The sequence below is a fragment of the Squalius cephalus genome (genome assembly GCF_949319135.1).
Source record: "Squalius cephalus genome assembly, chromosome: 2".
NCBI classification, from domain to species: Eukaryota; Metazoa; Chordata; class Actinopteri; order Cypriniformes; family Leuciscidae; genus Squalius; species Squalius cephalus.
Genome location: NC_137123.1, coordinates 8,206,747 through 8,228,852, shown reverse-complemented (window position 1 = coordinate 8,228,852; position 22,106 = coordinate 8,206,747). Strand labels below are relative to the sequence as shown.

The window sequence follows — 22,106 nt, the reverse complement described above, 5'->3', positions numbered from 1 at the left end:
TGTTTTTCACTTTAGAATACTGATCCAAATAATTAGTAGTTCCTTTAGAATGATGTAGTAATACTTGAGTCATTACTAGTGGGTTACCATTACCTTTTATTATAAATTATGCATTATTCATGTTAATTATGAACCTGTAGATAGTAGTTCTCTGGGAGGTATGAAAAAAATAGTAGTTATTGATTAGCTAATAATGAACTACTACATTCATCTGAGCGCTATTACTTACTAATTTGTTAATCAGAGTTTCTTGTTAGTTAATAGTAGTTACTAGAATGTTAATAATGTGTTACTCGTTTGTTCCTGTGTAATTATTCATTAATGAAGGAACAGTATTCTAAAGTGTTACCATGTACTCTTTTTGTTTTTATATTGTTTTACAGTTTTACATATTTATTCAGTAAATCTGAACTACGACTCCAGTGTCAAGACTGTTTATTGAGTGGATGTGTTTAGCTTGCTGGGTATGAAGCCAGTATAGTAGTTGTGATGTGGATCTGTCCAGCGATGAGACAAAAGCTGAGTAAAGTTTAGCTTGTGCTTCATCTTACTGTGGCGTCTTGCTGTGGCTACAACAGAAATAAGACACACATTTACATAAATCAACACTACAAATGGTACAAATAATCTCAGAAAAAAATATATATTTCTGTCAGTTAATCGACTCGTATAATCCATCTCGTAACAGAAGGAAAAGACTCTTTAGTATCTATTGACTAGTTGATTGACTACTGAGGACATTTTCTTTATTTTTTGATGAAATTGAGAAGACTTGAGAAACTTACGGACAGATTCTCATATTCAGAAGAGCCCGACTGGTGAACAGCAGGTCTGGGATGGACAGTCTATGGGAAAAACACATTGATTATTGAATCTGACTTTTGAATGCACAAACTCTTTTGCACATGTAGTTTTTGACATTTCTCTTACTGTGAGTGTGTCGTAGAGGTCAGATGATCTGGACTTGAGCTCAAGAGCTGCATATGTGTTTGCACTGGGATCATCGTTCTACAGGGAAACAGAGAAAAGGACTATCACCACAAAACAAGAGATTTTGCATGACAATCAAAAGTGTAATCACTCCACAGTGTGTGTTCTCACATACAATCCTGTAAAATTGTGGTAATATATGTTCTGCGTGTATTAAGAAGCTCTAATTAATTTATTGGTAGCCTGTGATTCTGTGGTTCTTTGGCCATCTTACCTCATACTCGTGTATTGCAGATCTGCACTTTATCCTTTTCTTCTGACTGTTAAAAAAACAAATGGAAACAAGCCATTTCATTGTTTCATTTAATAATCAAATGTACTTCTGCATTAATTAAAAGCAAAATATATAACTCTTTGTTGATACATTTTATATTTACATTTTATACAATACGATGATGATGATGATGATGAATATTCCTACACATCCCACTGGGATCCCCAACTGGACGGGCCAACCAGCCCCACGACGAACTGAAAGAGGGAGAATATCATAATTAAATCTAAAAACTAAGAATGAAGTGTGTTAATAAAAGCTTCACCTGTGACAGTTAAAGCGCCTGATCTCTGAGATCCATGTTGATTGTGAGCCTGACAGTAGAAGCGTCCACTCTGTAGTGCACTGAAACTCTGTCCAGATCCAACAGCTGAGGTTTCATTCTCCTTAAACCAGCTGAAGTTCAGAGCAGGAGGGTTTGAGTCACTGATGCAGTTCAGAGTCACTGAATCTCCCTCCACTATTACACCAGATCCATTTATCAACACTGAGACGCTCCTGGGAGGGTCTAATAATAATTATCAGATTATTATTTTTAACTCATATTACACATTTTTAAAATTGCTAATATGGACTGAATTTATCAAAACAGAAAATTTGCATCTTATGTTTTATCATAAACTCACACATGACGTTTAAAGTCACAGTATCAGAGTATTTCTCTCCATGTTCATTGATGGACTTGCACTTGTATTCTCCTCTGTCATCAGAGCTGATCTTTGAGATGCTGTAGATTCTTCCAAATCCTACAAACGTTCCTCCTTTAATCCAGTTGATTTCTGCAGGAGGGTTTGAGTCACTGATGCAGTTCAGAGTCACTGAATCTCCCTCCACTATAACACGAGCTGGACTGATGGATGCTGAGACGCTCCTGGGAGGATCTATTAACAATTATTATTATTATTATTATTATTATTATTATTATTATTATTATTATTATTATTAAATTGAATTACAAATGTTTTAAATTACTAATATGGACTGAATTTATCAAAACAGAAAATTTGCATCTTATGTTTTATCATAAACTCACACATGACGTTTAAAGTCACAGCGGAGTATTTATCTCCATATTTATTGATGGACTTGCACTTGTATTCTCCACTGTCTTCAGAGCTGATCTTTGAGATGCTGTAGATTCTTCCAAATCCTACAAACGTTCCTCCTTTAAACCAGTTGATTTCTGCAGGAGGGTTTGAGTCACTGATGCAGTTCAGAGTCACTGAATCTCCCTCCACTATTACACCAGATGGACTGATGAAGATCACAGGTTTCACTGGAGGATCTACAGGAGAAACATATAGTATCACCCGTCACTCGCTCCACCAAAGCACTTCTATTTCTGTTCTTACATACAGATGGTAGGGGCAGAATTTAGCATAAACAACATGAATCCATGGATCCTTGAGTCAAAAGGTCATGTCACTTATTAAGAAATATCCAAAACGAAAATAAACAACACTTTTTTCTGTGTGTGTGGTAGTCAGTAAATCAGTGCTGGATAGACTACTTACAAACTATAGTCGGTTACTGATTCCAAATTACATGACAAAAATTGTAGTTAGTTACATAATTGTTAGGTGTGGCTGTAGAAAGCGCTAGTGATGTTCGGTTCTTGAACGAATTGTTCTTTTTAGCTGATAGGAAGTAACTGGTCGAGCCGGTTCATTAATCACAAACCTTATTAGAGCGCCTGACTCTCACACTGGAGACTAGGGTTCGAGGCCCGCACAGAGCGGGGCGAGTAGGACCCGGGTGGAGGGGTCACACACAGTCCAAAGACATGCAGGTTAGGTGCATTGGACAGTCAAAAATTGCCTGTGTGTGTGTGATTGTGTGTGTGTGTGTGAGAGAGCCCTGTGATGGACTGGCCATCTGTCCAGGGAGCTTTGCTTCTGGCTTAAGAAACTGGGATAGGCTCCAGCCCTAATATATATATATATATATATATATATATATATATATATATATATATAAAAATAGCCAGGGATAAACTCAGGAGAACACATCTACATTAAAACATAGACAATACCAGAAAAAGAACTGAATGAACTGAAGGATTAAATATACACAAGGGAGGATAATCAACAGAACAGAGAACAGGTGTTTGATTAATTAACAAATATGGAAACTAACAATTACAGGGAACTCATATAAACAGAATCAGAACCAAAAAAAACAAACAAAAAAAAACTAAACATAACCCTAACAGTAATCTGTTACATTACACACATTGCCTTGTTTATCGCATTAATTTGAATAAGATATGCTTGGTATAAAAACATATAATCAGTTACAGCTCTGACTGTATTATGCAACACTTTTTTTTTTTTTACATTTGTTGCATAATACTGATTACACAACAAAAAGTATTGTATTTTTTGTTTTGTTTTCTTTAAAGCTACACTGTGTATTTTTTTTAAAGTTGATTCTTAGCAACTTTGTTCTTTCAAAATGATATGTGCTCATTCATGTGTTACTTCCACCAACTAATCAAGTATTCTCGTAAGCGTAGAATCTGCCATTCAGAATACATATGAGCGAGTCACTCGAATGACGGCAGCCGTGTTGCGCCTCCATCTTGAAAATACATTTACCAAAGATGGACATAACTGGAAATTCAAGCTTCGCCTTTCGCGCTTTTACACTCGAATGACGAATGCAAGGGGGAGATTACTCACGACTGTCGGCAGATTTGAAAGCCTGTTGAAGATAGAGGATCACGCCTATTCTCGAGGACATGTAACAGAGTCGCCAAGGAAGCAAAAGAGAGAATTAAAACGACAACGTGACAGGCAAATCAACAAGACCAAAGTCAATATTGGAGTGGAATATTTCCAAGATGGAAAGAGCTCATGAGGAGCAAGGATTTTAAAAAGTTGCCTGCTTTCTTCTCGACAGGTAATTCAGCCTATTTGTGTAAATTCAAAGTTTTATAGTTGATTGGCTAACTATAGCATGGTTGTGCATAACGCTAGAACGACGTCTAGGATACTTTTCCTCACGTCAATGATGAAAAAGGATTGTTTACCTTGTAAATAATACAGCCACCGTAGAAGTTAAAACTCCCTCAGGAATGGGAGGGGCTGGAAAGTAATATTCAGTTGGTAGTCATATATATTTTCACCACTAGATGGGAGAAAATCTTACACAGTGTAGCTTTAAAAAAGAGAAAAGAAATGTTGAGGTACTTACAATAGAAGTGAATGGGGCTAATGTTGGAGGATTTAAAGGCATAAATGTGATTCTTATTATTTCATAAAAGCATGTACAATCAGTATTTTGTTCAAATATGTGCATTATTTGAGCTTTAAATGTGTTTAAACCATTATTTGAACAACTGTTTTAGTGTGTTGTGTTCATGGTGTGGCGTTGTCATGACATGGAAGTTGTAAAATTGAATATAACTGAATATAACATAAAATGTTAAAACCACATATATTGTTCATGTTTTGTGACTGTACTATTGAAACAGTGAGCATTTAAATGTTTTAAATATTAGCCCCAATTACTCTCATTTTTAAAGAAAAGGAGGGACGAGTGAACTCGTGAAAGAAAACTTTTAAGAACATACTCACACATGACATTGAGCTGAACAGCAGGAGAGATGTGAGTGTGTCCGTCTACAGCACAGCTATATCTGCCTGAATCCTCTCTTCTGACTGACTGCAGCAGGAGTTCATTGTTTCTGTCTCTTCTCTCAGTTAATGGCTGTGAGTTTCTGTACCAGATGAATGTTGCTCTGTCAGTCAGAGCGCAGCTGCTTTTACATCTCAGAGTGACTGAATCTCCCTCTGTCACTCTCTCAGGAGACTCCACCTGAAGATCTGAACACAACACACATTATATCTAGTGCTGCTGTCATACACTGATTATTATTCAACATAATGCACAGAAGAAGAGATAAACCTCATCAAAGTCACCTGTGACAGTAAGAGTCACTCCTGGAACACCAATATATTTTCCACCAGGTTTATCAGTGAGGAATCTGAAATAGTACATGTGTGAATCCTTCAGTGTCACATGACTCAGTCTGATGTTGCAGTTCTGCTGTTTATCTCCCAGATACTGAAGCCTCTGACTGTATTCAGGGTCATTAGACAGATCTGGAGGCTCTTCATTATCTTTCACCAGTGCTTTGGTCCAGAACACTTTCTTGATTTTATAATCATCAGTTCCGTATGTATAAGTGCATCTCATTATCACTGTTGAGTCCTTTAGTGCACAGATGTGTGAAGGACTGTAACTCACATGCCAATCATCACAATCAGCCCACTGGCTACAAACTCCTGAAACACACATTAAAGGGATAGTTCACACAAAAACGATTGTTTCATAATTATTGACCCCTCATGTTCATTACATTCTTATTCTTTTTGTAGAACACATGAAATGCTGACATTGCAAAAACATTAAAATAATCATTATTGATGCACATATTTATATTGTACATTAATTCTAGAGAGAATAATTTAAACATTTATCTGAGGTTATTATTCTTTTTTTTTTATTATTATCATTCTTTTTTTTTTTTTTAGCTCTGATTGCCTTTATTTTTTACTTTATTTTGATGATTTTTTTTTTCACAGAAATTTGTTTGTGAAAGGGGTTTTAACAGACTCATGATTTAAAAAAGAAAGACTTTGATGAGAGACTAAAGGAGCGACTCACCGTGAATCATGAGCAGAAACACCAGAGGAAGAGGAGGAGCCATTATCAGTGTTGTCACTACAAGAACAATAATACAGAATCACACAGTTGTTCCTAATCCTGGACGATCCTCAGCATTTTAGATGTCTCCTTAATCAAGCACATCTAATTCAGTTCATCAGCTCGTTATTAAAGGCTCCAAGGCCTTAGATGGGTTTGTCAGATAAGAGAGATATCAAACATGTGCAGTATTGGGGGTCCTCAAAGACCAGGATTGGGACCGCAGGGATAACACACACAATGAGCATTATAAAACAATCGTTAGCTTTAAAAACATTTCCATAAATAATATTTCATTGAGAATATTTCCTTTTAAATAGTTTAGTGGTTTCTACAACAGTATTAATCTGACTATATTCACACAGTGACCAGCGTAACTCTTACCGTGTTCTGGTGAGTCTCTCCAGCAGGCGTTGTACTGATGAATTTCTCGTGGTTAACCGTGTTTATTTTAAAATACTCGCACAGACAGAAAATGTTTCTTCCTCTTTCTTGACTCCTGCCCACACAAGCAACTTCAGACAACTTTTCATAATGATCCAATGGCATTTATTGATATGTAAAAAGTCGTTAAGCACAAAATGTTTAAGAATATGAAGAAGTTTGTCCACCACTTGTATTGCTCTTCTACAAAGATGTATTAACATATAGGACGTATTTACAGTTTAACTTGCATTTCCACATTTTAAAAGTGAGGGGATCGATGTTCATAAATATATAGAATACAAATAAAAGGAGTTTTTAAACTTAGTTTTTATAGCCTTTCTTCCTGGAAAACATTTTCTGTAGAATTATTTAGCAAGACACTAGCAAGATAGGAACTTATATTGAGTAAGACTGGATGTCGACACTTTGACCGCAGACAGACAAGTTGTATTTTGACATTCTCAAGATAATTTTTGCCTTCAGTTTATTGGTGAAAAGAATAGCGACAGGAAGTGGTGGGCAGTAGAGGTGGGTGGGACAGGAAATGACCTCATCCAGAATCAGTTCACCCACACATAAGCGCCAGCCCAATGTGTCTCAATGTATGTCATCGCTCAAAATCAATTCTTTGCTAATATTGCTAATACAAAAACCCCTAAATGGACATGGAGATTCAAAAGTATGAGATGGGAGGAGAAATTATATTCCAATGCTTTTTCATTTGCTCGCAAAAGTTTCATGCATGAGGAATGCAAAGGATTTGAGAGAAAATGCAAAAGCATTGAAATATAATTTCCACCACCATGTGACTTTAGGGGCTCCATTAAATGTTGTTTTAGTCAAGCTGATTAAACCAACATGATTGACCTCGTCTTAACACACGTACACAGAAGTTGCTCTACAAATAATCATCACTGGTGACTTTAATAGACTGAGGTGTTCATCAAAGCTTTAATTGTATCCACTGTTGCACACATTTGTTAGAATAGCCCAAATATTAATATTAACCCAGCTATCACATATAGTAGGTTATTCTGAGCTTAGGTCTACAATGACCCAGAAATGACCACACACAAGCTTGAATTTGGTAAAACTGTAAGGACCACCCATTGGCCCAACGACGGAATCCAACGGCCTGGCGAAGGTTTAAAGCGTGTATGTCTTTTCAGCACTCCAGTGAAGTTCACTTAATTTATTGGAATTTAGTTTTAGTATTACTTTAGCTCTACGTTTAATCTGACTCCAATTTCAAATGATAATCAAATTTAGATCATATTTCTGATTAGAAAATAATCATAAATATTTATTATGAATTAATTTAGATCTTCGATTATTCTGATTATCCCATACTTTCAGTTATTCGTTCATTACGGACCTAGTGTCGCTTTGAGACGTCACGTCGCGACTGCGCGCTCACGATCACAAACTAGCCAGTCCTGAAATAGTCAGAGGGTGCAGTGCAAGTATTTTACCCTATGCAGTCGCGCACTACAGACCCATAGGTGTAATTTTTTATAATATTTGCAGCGTACAACATGCTAAGTCAGGAGATAGTCAGAAATCAGAAGGTTTTTCTAAGATGTGCCCCATGGTCCATTCAAAGTGCCTTCAGTTTGATCTATCCTGGACAAAGATTTGCGGAAACACCAGACTACACATTAATCTACTAAAATGAATGATTTCTAAAACTTCAGAATAAATCAAGATGTAACATTTATTTGTCAGGTAAAAATGTATCATGCCAATTACAGAAGTAAATGATTAAAAACCAATTCAGAAAATATATGACATCATTTACTCAAAGATGACTCTAAAAGTAAGTAATGTTTTCCTGACAAAGACACAGTAATGTGTCAGGGCTTTCCAACTGAAAAGCACTGAAACATCACTATGGGGGATGATCCTGGTAAAGAGTCCCAAAGTGTGTTCTATTCCCTCGCCTTAAATACCAGACCAGAACAACAGGGGTTATACAAATGTTGTTTAGAGTTGTTTGGGCCAGTCCATGTCCCCCAGGGGGGTAGCACCTGGTTTCTTGTGATATCGCAAAGAGATATCAGCCAGAGAGGAGATACAGGATTCTCCTAAGTTCTCAATCTTTTTCATTAAACCAATGACTGCAATGAAATTAAGACCATTTTACCAATCGCACTGAGACCCTTAAAATGATACCAAACATGAAAAGGAAAAAACAACACATTCACAAGATACACCATATGCGATATATAGACATTCTTAATTTAACTTTCAGTGACTTGAGGAGGGAGAAGAGGAGGGAGAGGGGGGATGAGTTGAAGTCAAACAAAGGGACAAGGAGATAAGTTTGGGCAGGACAGGGTTCTGTGCTCTGTCTTTGCTGTCCAGGGGGCATTTTATGGCGTTACTGCAGGGTGAGTTTTGTTTTAGCAGGAAAATCAGTTCTTACAAAACTGATACAGCCTTTTTATTTGCTTACAGAAAACACATGAAGTCAAAAGTTGAAATGACTTTAACAAACAAATTACCAAGCAGTGACATCACAAAATGTTTTTAGTCTCACTAAACGTGTTGTTGGCTCTTTCCTTTGTATTCTGCTCTTGTAATGATAATCACCTGATTTAATGAATAATAAATAACTGAGTGAATTGACAGCCCTACTCTCAGAATATTGTTTAATTGTTTTGGCCTTTGTCTTCATGATTATCTCATTTACTCATTTGACACGGCTGTAGATCACAGACGCCTCTTCCACAGTCTGCACATTTGATAGCCTAAAAACATCAAATAAAACAACAATCATGTTATATATCAGAATACATGATGATAAAAGTCATTAAACAATTCAGATGTTTCTGAAACATCAGTGGGACACAAACTTATAAAAAAAAAAAAAGTCCAGATTTATAGAACTATAAATTCTCCTTTCATCAACACAAAAGTAACATGAGTGTGAGTTGATGGCAAATGTTTTATTCTTGCGTGAACTGTCTCTTTAAGCTCGTTCTTCTCACCTCAGGACAGAATCAGGCTGACGAATCCTGATATTGTCGTAGTGGCTTTCGTTCTCCTCTGCTCTCTTCGTCTCGGTCTTTCTGTGATGTTGGACAGTTGCGTACTGGATCTCCTCAGTATCTCTGCATTCAGGAGCATTTCCGTCTCTTCTGGGTTTGCTGGAAGTAACACTGGCGTACTGAGCATCATCACAATCGGCTGATTCAGAAACATGAACGTCTCTCTCTGTTACGGTAGAGTACAGATTGTCCTGAAACGGAAGAAAATTAAATATTATTTATCATTCACATTTAAAGGCTGTTCACACAGAACACATTTTCCCATTTCAGTGCACTAATTTTCCATTGGTTTTCTATGTAAACTTGTGCTAGACCGACGTGTGTGACCGTTATAAACACAGCACTGAAATTAAAATGCGGTAAACTTTTAAAAACACATCTCTAGACTTTCTGGGGTTTTTTGTCTCTCGTTCCACTGACTTGTCTCTCACGTTTTGTGTGAATGGCCCCGTCTAACTAGACTATTCACATGTTGTGTCTGGAAGATTTACCTGTTTTTCTGTGAGGTCTTCAGCTTTAGCACATCTTCGTTTTCTCCTGATTTAACAGACATTAAACTTGTAAGCTGCATTTTAAAGATTCATTACTAATCACCTGCACTAGTCTGAAAGTGAATACATTCATACACTCACTGTAATTGAGAATGATTTTAATCAAACTTACATTATAAACAGAATGATGATGATGACGACGAAGAATCCTAAGCATGCCACTGTGATCCCCAACCAGACGAGCCAGCCATGACCACGATGTACTGAAAGATGAAAAATTTGAGTTCAGATTAAGTCTCAAAGCTACATATTATAACTGTCTTGAACCCTTTATAAAATAAAAGCTTCACCTGTGACAGTTACAGCGTTTGATTTCTGAGATCCATGTTGATTGTGAGCCTGACAGTAGAAGCGTCCACTCTGTAGTGCACTGAAACTCTGTCCAGATCCAACAGCTGAGGTTTCATTCTCCTTAAACCAGCTGAAGTTCAGAGCAGGAGGGTTTGAGTCACTGGTGCACTTCAGAGTCACTGAATCTCCCTCCTCTATTACACCAGAGATAGACACTAAGACATTCTTTGGCGGGTCTAAAGCAGAAAACATAAATTTCTCATCACAGAAAATATTTAGAGGATTTAATGTCACAGTTACTGAACCATCATTAACTCACACATGACATTTAAAGTCACAGCATCAGAGTATTTCTCTCCATGTTCATTGATGGACTTGCACTTGTATTCTCCACTGTCATCAGAGCTGATCTTTGAGATGTTGTAGATTCTTCCAGATCCTACAAACGTTCCTCCTTTAATCCAGCTGATTTCTGCTGGAGGGTTTGAGTCACTGATGCAGTTCAGAGTCACTGAATCTCCCTCCACTATTACACCAGATGGACTGATGAAGATCATAGGATTCACTGGAGGATCTACAATCTCTCAATAGTAGGGGCAGAATTTAGCATAAACAACATGAATCCATGGATCCTTGAGTCAAAAGGTCATGTCACTTATCAAGAAATATCCACAACCCCCCACCCCAAGTGAAAAAAAAAAAACACACACACGTTTTCTTTTTTCAGTAAATCAATGCTGGATAGATTACTTACAAACTATAGTCGGTTACTAATTCCAAATTACAGGACAAAAATTGTAGTTAGTAACATTATTGTTAGGTGTGGCTGTAGAAAGCGCTAGTGATGTTCGGTTCTTGAACGAATTGTTCTTTTGAGCCGATATGAAGTAACCAGTCGAGCCGGAAATTAATCAGACTTTTCATCACAAGTAAGCGCACGACGCAGGAGATTCAGAGAAATAATCAGTCCTTATCCATGAATCCGGGTGGCACAGGGACTCATTGATCAGCTCTGTTGCCTCACAGCAGGAGTCCTTTCAGTTTGCATGTTCTCCCGTATCAGCGTTGGTTTCTTCCGGGGTACACAGCAAAATCCCCAGTGTTAAATTAACACTCCTCAGTGTTTATATGTGTCCACACTACAGGGTGTTAAAAATGAACACTGAACAGTGTTGACGTTAATGAGTTAATTAAGTTAACACTGAAGCAGTGGTGAAGTTAATGAGATAATTAAGTGATTAATTAAGTGATGATTGGCCATTAGTGGTGACACCTGATGATAACAAGCAGACTCACTGAAGGAAAGAGAAACAAGAACAGAAAAAAAAGAAACACAAGAACTACTGACTTCGAGCCATTATTGCACTTATTATTTTACCAGTTTGACTTTATTTCTGTCATACATCTACACACTGTCTTATTTAGATTTAACAGAAGTTTAGATGGTAATGTTTTATGGAATGCTTCGTTTCATGTCACCATTATGGTGACCAGTGGTTGCTTTAGTTGGGCTCTTGACACTTTATTATTAAACATTAGTAGTTCTCTGGCTGCTCCGACTCTGTGCTTATAAAGCATATGTGTTGTGGCAAGAGAAACTATGATTTGGGCTGTGTTTCCTAAAAGCATCACAACCCTAATTTGATCGTATAGACCATTTGTTGCAGTTGGTCTTCAATCAAGTTAAGTTTAAGATGCTTTTGGAAATTCAGCCCTGGTTATGTTTCAATGATGAAATTACTAGTGACCTGTTTCAATGATGTCACCCATCATTATAAACTGATTTATCCAATTGTTTTATTAATTTTTCACTACAGTAGTTACTTCCAGCAATGTTTTAAAGATCTGAATGATTTAAAATCACACACAGACATCAAGAATCTACATATGAATCTCAACAATGGTAACAATCAAACAAATGCTTAATGTTGCAATGCATGATGGGAGCCACCAATCAGAACGCATCAATGGCTGACATCATGCATTGCAGCATGAATAAATTATGCAGCTGAATTGTCCTGTAATTTTCATTGTTTTTTCTGTTTGCTTTTATTTTGCTATTGTTTTGTTCTGACTTTAGTAGCTTGTTTTGTGATGTTCAGAGTTGATCTGTTTGTCACTAGTTTGTTTATTGTCACCATTGTTGAGACTCATATGCTGATTCTTGATGTCTGTGTGTTTAAACACAATAACTTCTTTGCTCAAAGTATTTTCAAAATTTTTGATATTGCTGTTGGATCTCAAACTGTAGAATCTCAGAGCTACAATCACCAATACTAAAACAAGACATCAAGCATATAGTCAAAGATTTAGACTCTGAATGACAACAGTGAATCAGGTCACTACATGATAATGTTTTTATCATCATAACATATTGTGAGCAAGTCATGTTTTCTCTTGCAGTAACAAATGTGCTTTATAAACACAGAGTTGCAGCAACCAGAGAAAAACTAATATTGAAATATGAAAAGTGTCAAGAGCCCAACTAAAGCAAACACTGACCACCATAATGGTGACTTGAAAAGAAAAATTCCATAAAACAATACCGTCTAAACTTCTGTTAAATCTCAACAACTTTTGTCGATGTAGAAAAGAAAATAAAGTAATAAAAGTCAGTTTGACAGAAATAAAGTCAAACTGGTAATAATAAGTGCAACAATGTGTAATGACTCGAAGTCAGTAGTTCTTGTGTTTCTCTTTTTTCTGTTCTTGTTTCTCTTTCCTTCAGTGATTCTGCTTATTAACATCAGGTGTCACCACTAATGGCCAATCATCACTTAATTAATCACTTAATTATCTCATTAACTTCAACACTGCTTCAGTGTTAACTTAATTATCTCATTAACTTCACCACTGCTTCAGTGTTAACTTAATTATCTCATTAACTTCAACACTGCTTCAGTGTTAATTTTTAACACCCTGTAGTGTGGACACATATAAACACTGAGGAGTGTTAATTTAACACTGGGGATTTTGCTGTGTACTATGGTTTCACATGTAACGGAGGCCAGCTAGTAGTCGCTGTGCGAGTAAACCTCACTCCTCTGATCTCAATAGGCACTCTTGCGACAGAGGTAATTCAGTCTATTTGTGTAAATTCAAAGTTTTCAAAAGTTTTTGATTCGCTAACTATAGCATGGTTGTGGATAACGCTAGAACGACGTCTAGGATACTTTTCCTCACGTCAATGATGAAAAAGGATTGTTTACCTTGTAAATAATACGGCCAGCGTAGGAGTTAAAAAGCCCTCAGGAATAGGAGGGGCTAGAAAGTAATATTCAGTTGGTATATACAATTTCATCGCTAGATGGGAGAAAATCCAGTGTAGCTTTAAAAAAGAGAAAAAAAATGTTGAGGTACTTAAATTAGAAGTGAATGGGGCTAATTTTGGAGGATTTAAAGGCATAAATGTGAATCTTATTATTTCACAAAATCATTTATAATCAGTATTTTGTTCAAATATGTGCATTATTTGAGCTTTAAAGGTGTTTAAACCATTATTTGAACAACTGTTTTAATGTGTTGTGTTTACACCATCCACCATTGTTTCAACGACAGCCGGTAATGTCTCCTAAGAAGAGTAATGTTAGGTGTTCTGTTGTGGGATGTAAGAATGGACATAGTAGTCTTCACTGACATCAGAGCCACTGAAAACGCAGCGGATGGATTTTATTTATGAAGATAAGGCGCCACTTAAACTTCCTAAATACGTTTATGTTTGCGCAAATCATTTTCTGACTGACTGTTTAGTGAACGAGGGTCAAAGTTAATCCTCAAGTGTGGATCGTTGCCGACTGTTCGCGATCCAACGTCATCTCCAGAAGAAGTAAGTGTATTTTATGATTTTTGGGTAAATAGTCATTTCAATCGATGTCAGCCAGTTCAACAACAAATGCGTCTACAGCTATTTATTGTCGTCATCATAGGATGTCTCAACATACAACGTCAATGCCACAAAAGCACCTGTACGACAAGTAATGTCAACATGACGCAACAGCACTCCTGGCATAAATATAATTTCGTTTGTACTTAAGAAAAAAAAATCGTTTGTACTTAGCAAAGGTTATCACAGTATTTGTGTGTGTGTAGTTTAAAAAAATTGCGCGAACGTTATCACAATTCGTGTGTGTGTGTGTGTGTGTGTGTGTGTTGCACATCCATAATTGCAAAAGGGACGCGATTAAAACTTTGTAAGTACATAAATGTATCAAATAACCATTCCGAGACGTTTAGTCCATTCTCATTTGTGATTCTTCTGCCGAGTCTCTTCATCATCTAGGTCCAGCAGCAGGGCGGGGATATGCAGCTCATTTACATTTAAAGTGGTACACACCAAAACAGCTCTTTTTAAAACAGGCCCCAAAAATGACATTTTCAAATGGTTATAATAAATTAACTGTGGGATATTTTGTGCTGAAACTTCACAAATACATTCTGGGGACACCCAAGACCAATATTACATCTTGTAAAAAGGGGCATAATAGGTGCCCTTTAAATGTTTTAAATATTAGCCCCAATTACTATCATTTTTAAAGTCCAACTGAAATCAAAAAGCGCATATTAATAGTCTTGTGGTGAAAAATTTATCCGTGCAAGTTAAGACACAGAAAAAAATAGTTTGCCGTGGTAATCTTTAATCAAAGTCTGAAAAGTTACTTCCAGTCTGGAATGGCTGATGATGTAGGTTTGACGGTTTGGTTTGGGAAACGCTTAACCACTAGTCAGCTATGGGCGAGAGAAAGAAAACTTTAAAGAACATACTCACACATGACATTGAGCTGAACAGCAGGAGAGATGTGAGTGTGTCCGTCTACAGCACAGCTATATCTGCCTGAATCCTCTCTTCTGACTGACTGCAGCAGGAGTTCATTGTTTCTGTCTCTTCTCTCAGTTAATGGCTGTGAGTTTCTGTACCAGATGAATGTTGCTCTGTCAGTCAGAGCGCAGCTGCTTTTACATCTCAGATTGACTGAATCTCCCTCTGTCACTCTCTCAGGAGACTCCACCTGAAGATCTGAACACAACACACACATTATATCTAGTGCTGCTGTCATACACTGATTATTATTCAACATAATGCACAGAAGAAGAGATAAACCTCATCAAACTCACCTGTGACAGTAAGAGTCACTCCAGATTTACCAATCCATTTTCCACCAGGTTTATCAGTGATGAATCTGAAATAGTACATGTGTGAATCCTTCAGTGTCACATGACTCAGTCTGATGGTGCAGTTCTGCTGTTTATCTCCCAGATACTGAAGCCTCTGACTGTATTCAGTGTCATTAGACAGATCTGGAGGCTCTTCATGATTTATTACCAGTGTTTTGGTCCAGAACACTTTCATGATCTGATGTCCAGTAGGGTATGTATAAGTGCATCTCATTATCACTGTTGAGTCCTTTAGTGCACAGATGTGTGAAGGACTGTAACTCACACTCCAACCACCCGACTGGCTACAAACTCCTGAAACACAACATTCATAAGGAAACAACAATTGAAGGAAACAAATACCCATCCATGAGTTAAATAGGACCATACTAAAACGAACAGTATTTATATCGTTTTTACCTCTTACACACAGCCACGTCCAAGTGATCTGAGGGCGCGCGCGCATCCTGCTGTGTGATGTGTACGCAGACTGGTGCATAGATATATATATATACACTAGATGTCGCCTTAGCTACGGCAGTTCATTGGAACGAATGTCTTTAATGCAACATCTAGTGTATATATATCTATGCACCAGTCTGCGCACACGTCACACAGCAGGAAGCGCGCGCGCCCTCAGATCACTTGGACGTGGCTGTGTTACAAGAGGTATAAACGATATAAATACTGTTCGTTTTCTCACACAAACCGCTCGTTTCGTGTCTTAGGCCATCAATGTGTACTTACGATGGGGAATTGTTTAATTTGGACGATGGGGAATTGTTTTAATTCAGACTCTGTGCATGTTCTTTGAAACAGTGACCACAGACCTGCATTCAATGACTGACAGACAAGAACGGTTTGGCCTAAAAATATAAAAATTGAAACAACTGCAAAAAAAAAGACACCTACATCTTGGATGCCCTTGAGGTAAGCTAAAACATACCAAAATTTAATTTCAAAGTGAACTATCCCTTTTAAACAGGACCATACACTATCATTAAAAATTGTTTTTCATTACAAAACTGTTGTTAATAAATGAAGAATTACACTTATGTTGTGATCTGTGTAAAACCTACAGCCATCAGACAGAAGGTAATGAAATGCAGGAAGCAGAACATTGAACACTAACCATGAAAAACATGTTATGCTCTAAATGTTAGCAGTTTATTTCAGCATTATATCAGCATTATATCAGCATAACCTGAATAATACCATTTTCTTAGAAGAAACAAATAAGTCACAGAAATTTCCCTCCATTATAGTAGATATGTTACCAGTGCTATGTTTCCTGGGGCACCAGCAGTGCTAACTGATCCATGTTAACTAGCCAAAACCTTTTACTCTTAGTTAGTAATGAACTCGTATGTCATTTACAGGAAAGACTCACCTGGAATCAGGAGCAGAAACACCAGAGCAAGAGTTAGCAGTGACATCACAGGAAACTAAATAATTTACACAATAGTTCAATATGTCATCTTTCATTTCATCAAAACTATAATAACAGCCGTTTATTGCATTATAAACACTGCAAAAATGATACAAATACTTTACAATATTCACTGTTAGTAGATTTCCACGGATGAAACTAATTTAAAGATAACGTTAGGAACACATGATTCATCTAAAAGCGGTTATTATGAAAGAAAATGTTTCTCACTTAAATTTTCTTGTGTGGAGATTAATTAGTTATACAATATTAATTACTGAACAAGTGAATCTCTTACCGTTTTGTAGTTTCAGCCGCTGCAAACAGACTCCAGGAGAGTGAAGTGCGAATGCAAGCTGAAAACTTTCTTCTGCTATTTTACAATTCTTTTCCTTCCTCTTTATAAGTCTAAGCAACCTTTCCCACACCGAGACAGGAACAACCCGAATGAAACCACTCGGAAATAGAAGAAGATAAAACACTCTCTCTAAAGGATTGGTTAACGAATATCTAAAAGCATGACTACAGAGTTTACATTACAAATATCAAATGAAACTTTCAGTGTGAAGGGAAACCTCCTGTCAACATGATTAGATGGTGTTTTTCAGCTTCCTGAAAAGTGATCTTCTTTCTTTAAGACAAGTAGTTCTTCATTTTTAAAGACAGTGTTTACAAAATAAGATCAAACTGTGTGTTTACATGCATGTTCAGTATTTACACCTGTCTGAGGGAGGAACATGCCATTGCCTTCCCTTATAATAGAATCAGGAAACAATATGATGGATGAATGAATGGATGGATGGGTGGGTTGATAATTTTGTGGGTGAAAGAAAGAAAGAAAGAAAGAAAGAAAGAAAGAAAGAAAGAAAGAAAGAAAGAAAGAAAGAAAGAAGAGATTGATTATTGAATGGATGGATTGATTAATTTGTGGATAAATGAATGAATGAATGGATGGATGAATATGTGCATAATATTATTATTAACATAATTAGGCACTTTAGTTATAATTAACACAATAACGTACACTGTTAACCCTTGCTGTAAAAAAAGGCCAAATTCTGACAATATCATACCATTTTCCATTAAAACAGTAATATACTGTATAAAACAAAACTAACCTACAGGAATATACTGTGAATTAACAGTGCTCAAAGTCGACACTCAGAGGCTGTTTTCACAATCACACCCTATACCCTCATTCACTATTCCCTACATTAGTTCACTAATATAGTCCACTTGAATGAAAATAAGTGAGTAAATAGAGACACTGATGAACACCTGATAAGCAGAATCACTGAAGGACAGAGAAACAAGAACAGAAAAAAGAGAAACACAAAAACTACAATTGACTTCCAGCAACACTGAGTGTGAAACTAGTTTATGATTATTTCTTTCATACATGTACAAAAGTTCTTGTTGAGAATTAACAGAGATTGAGTTAATAATAAAGTTTGTTGTCACCATGATGGAGATCAGTATTTGCTTTAGTTGGTCTCTTGTCCCTTGACTACTTAGCATTCATCTCTCTCTGGCTGCTGTAACAGTGAGTCTATAAAACACATCTGTTATGGCAAGAAAAAGTCAAGAAGAGGATGATTAGTTGTTTTTGGCTTTTGTGATGATTTAACATTCATCTTGGACATGTCTGAAGAATATTTTCTGAAGAATATTGTAGTCATAGAGTGCATTAAAACATTTTTGAACTCCTGCTTGACTCAGGCACACACAGACATCAACAATCAGCACATGAATATCAACAATGGTGACAATCAAAAGTTTCATGTCGCAATGCATGCTGGGTTCCAGGATAATATAAAACTCCCAGCATGCACTGCAGTATGAATAAAAAAAAAAATATTGCCACCATTCTTGAGATTCATGTGCTAAATTGTGATATCTCTGTTTCTAAAAGACAGTGTAGCTCTGTTTCTTTGGTGTATGCATGATGTGTTAAAAAAAATTAATCATTGTAATTTATTGCTGTGGTTTCACAGTGGTGGTAATGTAACATTTTTGATTGAGAATTAAACTCTGAATGAGTGAGAATGAATTCCTTAGTGAATGATGATTTTGTCATCATAATCATTATAACCACAATCATTCATAAATTGTGTTTGTACACAAGTGTGACTTGCACAAAACGCAGCAAAAGAAACACTAATGTTTTAGCATCAACATCCCAACTAAAGCAAGCACTGATCTCTATAACGGTAACTTCAAACCAAACATTTTCAATTAAACATCTCAATAACAACTTCTGTAGATGTATGACAGAAATAAAGTCATACTGGTTAATAATAAGTGTAATAATGTGTAATGGCTGGAAGTCAGTTGTAGGTCTTGTGTTTCTCTATTTTCTGTACTAACAGCAGGTGTTCATCACTAATGCTCAACAATCACTTACATATTCCCTTAATTATCTCACTGCAACACTGCATCAGTGTTACTTTTACTCTTTGTAGTGTGGATTTCCCTGTGGGGTTGAAAGGGTTAACAGTGTAAGATAAAAAAGATACACCCACAAAATGTAGTTTACAGTAATAAACTGTAAGTTATAAAACAGGTATATACTGGCAACACTGTTGCCAGTACTTTACTGTAAAATATTGTTTTTTGGGTCACCGTTGTGCAGAAGAGTAGAGCCTGTGCTTCAGTCCAGGAGAAGATCTACAAACACTGATGATTTTCTGCATGTTGCTTTATTTAACAGGCGGTGACTGTGTAGTTGCTGGTCCGGTGGGAATCTCTTTATTTACAAAAGTTTTGTTGTGGTTTCAAATGAAATAAGTTCACAGTAATACTTTGCTCACGTTATTAATGCATTATAAATTTTAGTTAATACATTTAAATGACAGTTGGTCAATTTAAGGTAGTCGGTTTCTGCAAGTGAAATTAGTTAACTCAAGTTTTAGTGCATTTTTACAGTAAAGAACTGTACAATTAACAGTAAATTACTGGCAACAGTGTTGCCAGTATTTTACTGTAAAAAAACCCGGTAAGGTCTAACAGTGTGGATGGATGGATGGATGGGACATTAACATGTAATTGCATTCCCTTATATAAAAGAATCACGCACCACTATGATGGATGGATGGTGTAACATTGAGGATGGCCAGACTTTACCTCCACTGTCCTGAAGAGCTGTTTTTCAGATCATACTTCTGACACTGTGTTTGTGTTTATCCATGTGCATTAGGGAAGTGTAACTCTATAAACACACACACACACACACACACACACACACACACACACACACACAATATCTATCATAGACTCTTAAGAAGGCAGTGTATATTATCTGCTTATAATTTATAAGTTATATTTATTTATTTTCTATAGGATGACTACCAGAGAATAAGGCTTCCAGACTCATCCAAAGCTCAACGTGATAAAGAGGAATTTTACAGACCCATAAACCTGGATTACACAAACACAGAAGCGGTCGACACAGACTCCTACTACACAGATGTTGTTTCAGCACAAACACAAGATCAGATCTACACAGAACTGAACGCCAGTAGACGGAGTCACGTGTATCAGAGTTTAACAGCGGATTCTGCTCAAGAAGAGGCGATCTATTACACTATTGATCACTGAATCCTCATCAACAGCCTCATCAAAACCCTAGATTCCTCTGACAGCTACGATAATCCAACCTCTGTCAGCACCACAAGTTTTTGTGTTGTTTTCACAAAATAAAATAAAAATATTAAGTTCACTGAATTAATTGATACAGCCTTTTGTTAAAGGTACAATATGTAGTTTTTTGCCGCTAGGAGTCGCTAACCTCTTCAAAACAATAACAAAGGCGTAGATTGATGACGCAGTGAATGAGCGTGGAATCATGGAACTTGTTGTCATGCCGATGGATCTAATAATGTTAATTGGGAAATGTTTATGGATGAGTGAATACATTGATGTTTTTTAACATGACTGTGGTTTGAAGTAGGGCTCGATTGCTAATGAGAGACAGATATCAGCGACACACGAGTCCTGGGGATATAAAGGAATGAGGACATTTCATTCTACCAAACTACCTGCAATTTCTGAATTACTACTCACACAGGTCAGTTTATTAAACAAATTAAATATGTGAGGTAACACAGCGCTGTTTTACTTGGTTTAACAGTTACACTATCATACTAAACAGCATTTGAGTGTGTTGAAAGTTATTATGTTATTCTATGTGTTAGTTGGTTGACTGTATGAGACTAGCAGTGAGCTAGATCAACATTAATATATCATACTGATCATATTCTAACATTTCATCATGTTGAGCTATATAACATTGATTTGTTTTATGTACATTTGCTCACCTGTCGAATAAAGCACATTCTAGAGCGGCGTAGCAAAATGTCTATTTCAATGTAAAAAGACCCACGGTGTGTGTAGATAGAAATGGCTTATTCTAAGGTAATAAAAATATAATGGTTCATTATGTAAGGTTTTATACACCACTGCGGTTCATGCAACGCTTCATTATGTAAGGCTTTATACACCACTGAAAACATAGGTATGTATATGATATTGCATTTCTGTCAACAGATCCTCCTAAATATTACACAATGCACCTTTAAAGTTGACCTATTATGCCCATTTTCAATATAAATCTCTGGTTTCCTCAGAATGTGTCAGTGAAATTTCAGCTCAAAATACCACCCAGATTTTTTTATTATAGATTGTCATTAAATGCAAATGAGCTGCTGCTCCCTGTCCCCATTCAAACTGGACCAATCCTTTATATGAGCTTCGGACACTGTGGGAACTACATAACGGACAAATTTCTTTCAGGCAAAATGTCAATAATACCCAGTAGCGAGTGCAGCCTTACATGGTTGGACCGGAGTCAGACACAGATGGAGAGACTCAGGAAGAGGCTGCAACTGTTAGACTCTACATGGACGTTTCTCAATGGTTAGTGGATACATTTATGTAACTTAGTTGTTGTGGAGTTACGTTTATTCATCTCATCGACTAGCCTGTACTGTCATGTTAATCTATAAACTGTTGTAAAGGTGCTTGTGTGTGAACTGTATTAGGATGCCGACAGAGCCAGAACATGCTGCATGGAGATGGTTAGTTGCAGGTATGGTTTAGTTTACAGTTATAATGTGAGACTGCTGCTTCTCACTCAGGGCGGGATCTAGTGCAGATCGTCACCAGTGTCGTTTTCCCTAGTCTTATGTAGGAGTAGAGGGAAATCTGAAACAGCTTGTTCTGAGAGATTGATAATG

The 22,106-nt window shown here is 36.7% G+C and overlaps 1 protein-coding gene and 1 long non-coding RNA gene across 2 annotated transcripts; both read right to left on the bottom strand.

The window, feature by feature from the left end:
- Positions 1 to 425: 425 nt before the first annotated feature.
- LOC307144696 lies at positions 426 to 1,256 on the bottom strand. The gene is made up of 4 exons (XR_013818811.1): positions 1,205 to 1,256; positions 931 to 1,008; positions 786 to 845; positions 426 to 569 (listed from the first exon to the last, which is right to left on the bottom strand). It is a non-coding gene; the product is annotated as an uncharacterized lncRNA (long non-coding RNA).
- Positions 1,257 to 8,013: 6,757 nt separating this feature from the next.
- Positions 8,014 to 15,639, bottom strand: LOC307154727 (B-cell receptor CD22-like; the record flags this gene model as incomplete). The annotated part of the gene is made up of 8 exons (XM_079864813.1): positions 8,014 to 9,150; positions 9,391 to 9,641; positions 9,942 to 9,987; positions 10,114 to 10,204; positions 10,292 to 10,528; positions 10,612 to 10,866; positions 15,058 to 15,306; positions 15,405 to 15,639. 8 exons carry the CDS (start codon positions 15,637 to 15,639, stop codon positions 9,093 to 9,095), a joined length of 1,422 nt encoding a protein of 473 aa, XP_079720939.1. The 3' UTR covers positions 8,014 to 9,092.
- Positions 15,640 to 22,106: the final 6,467 nt, after the last annotated feature.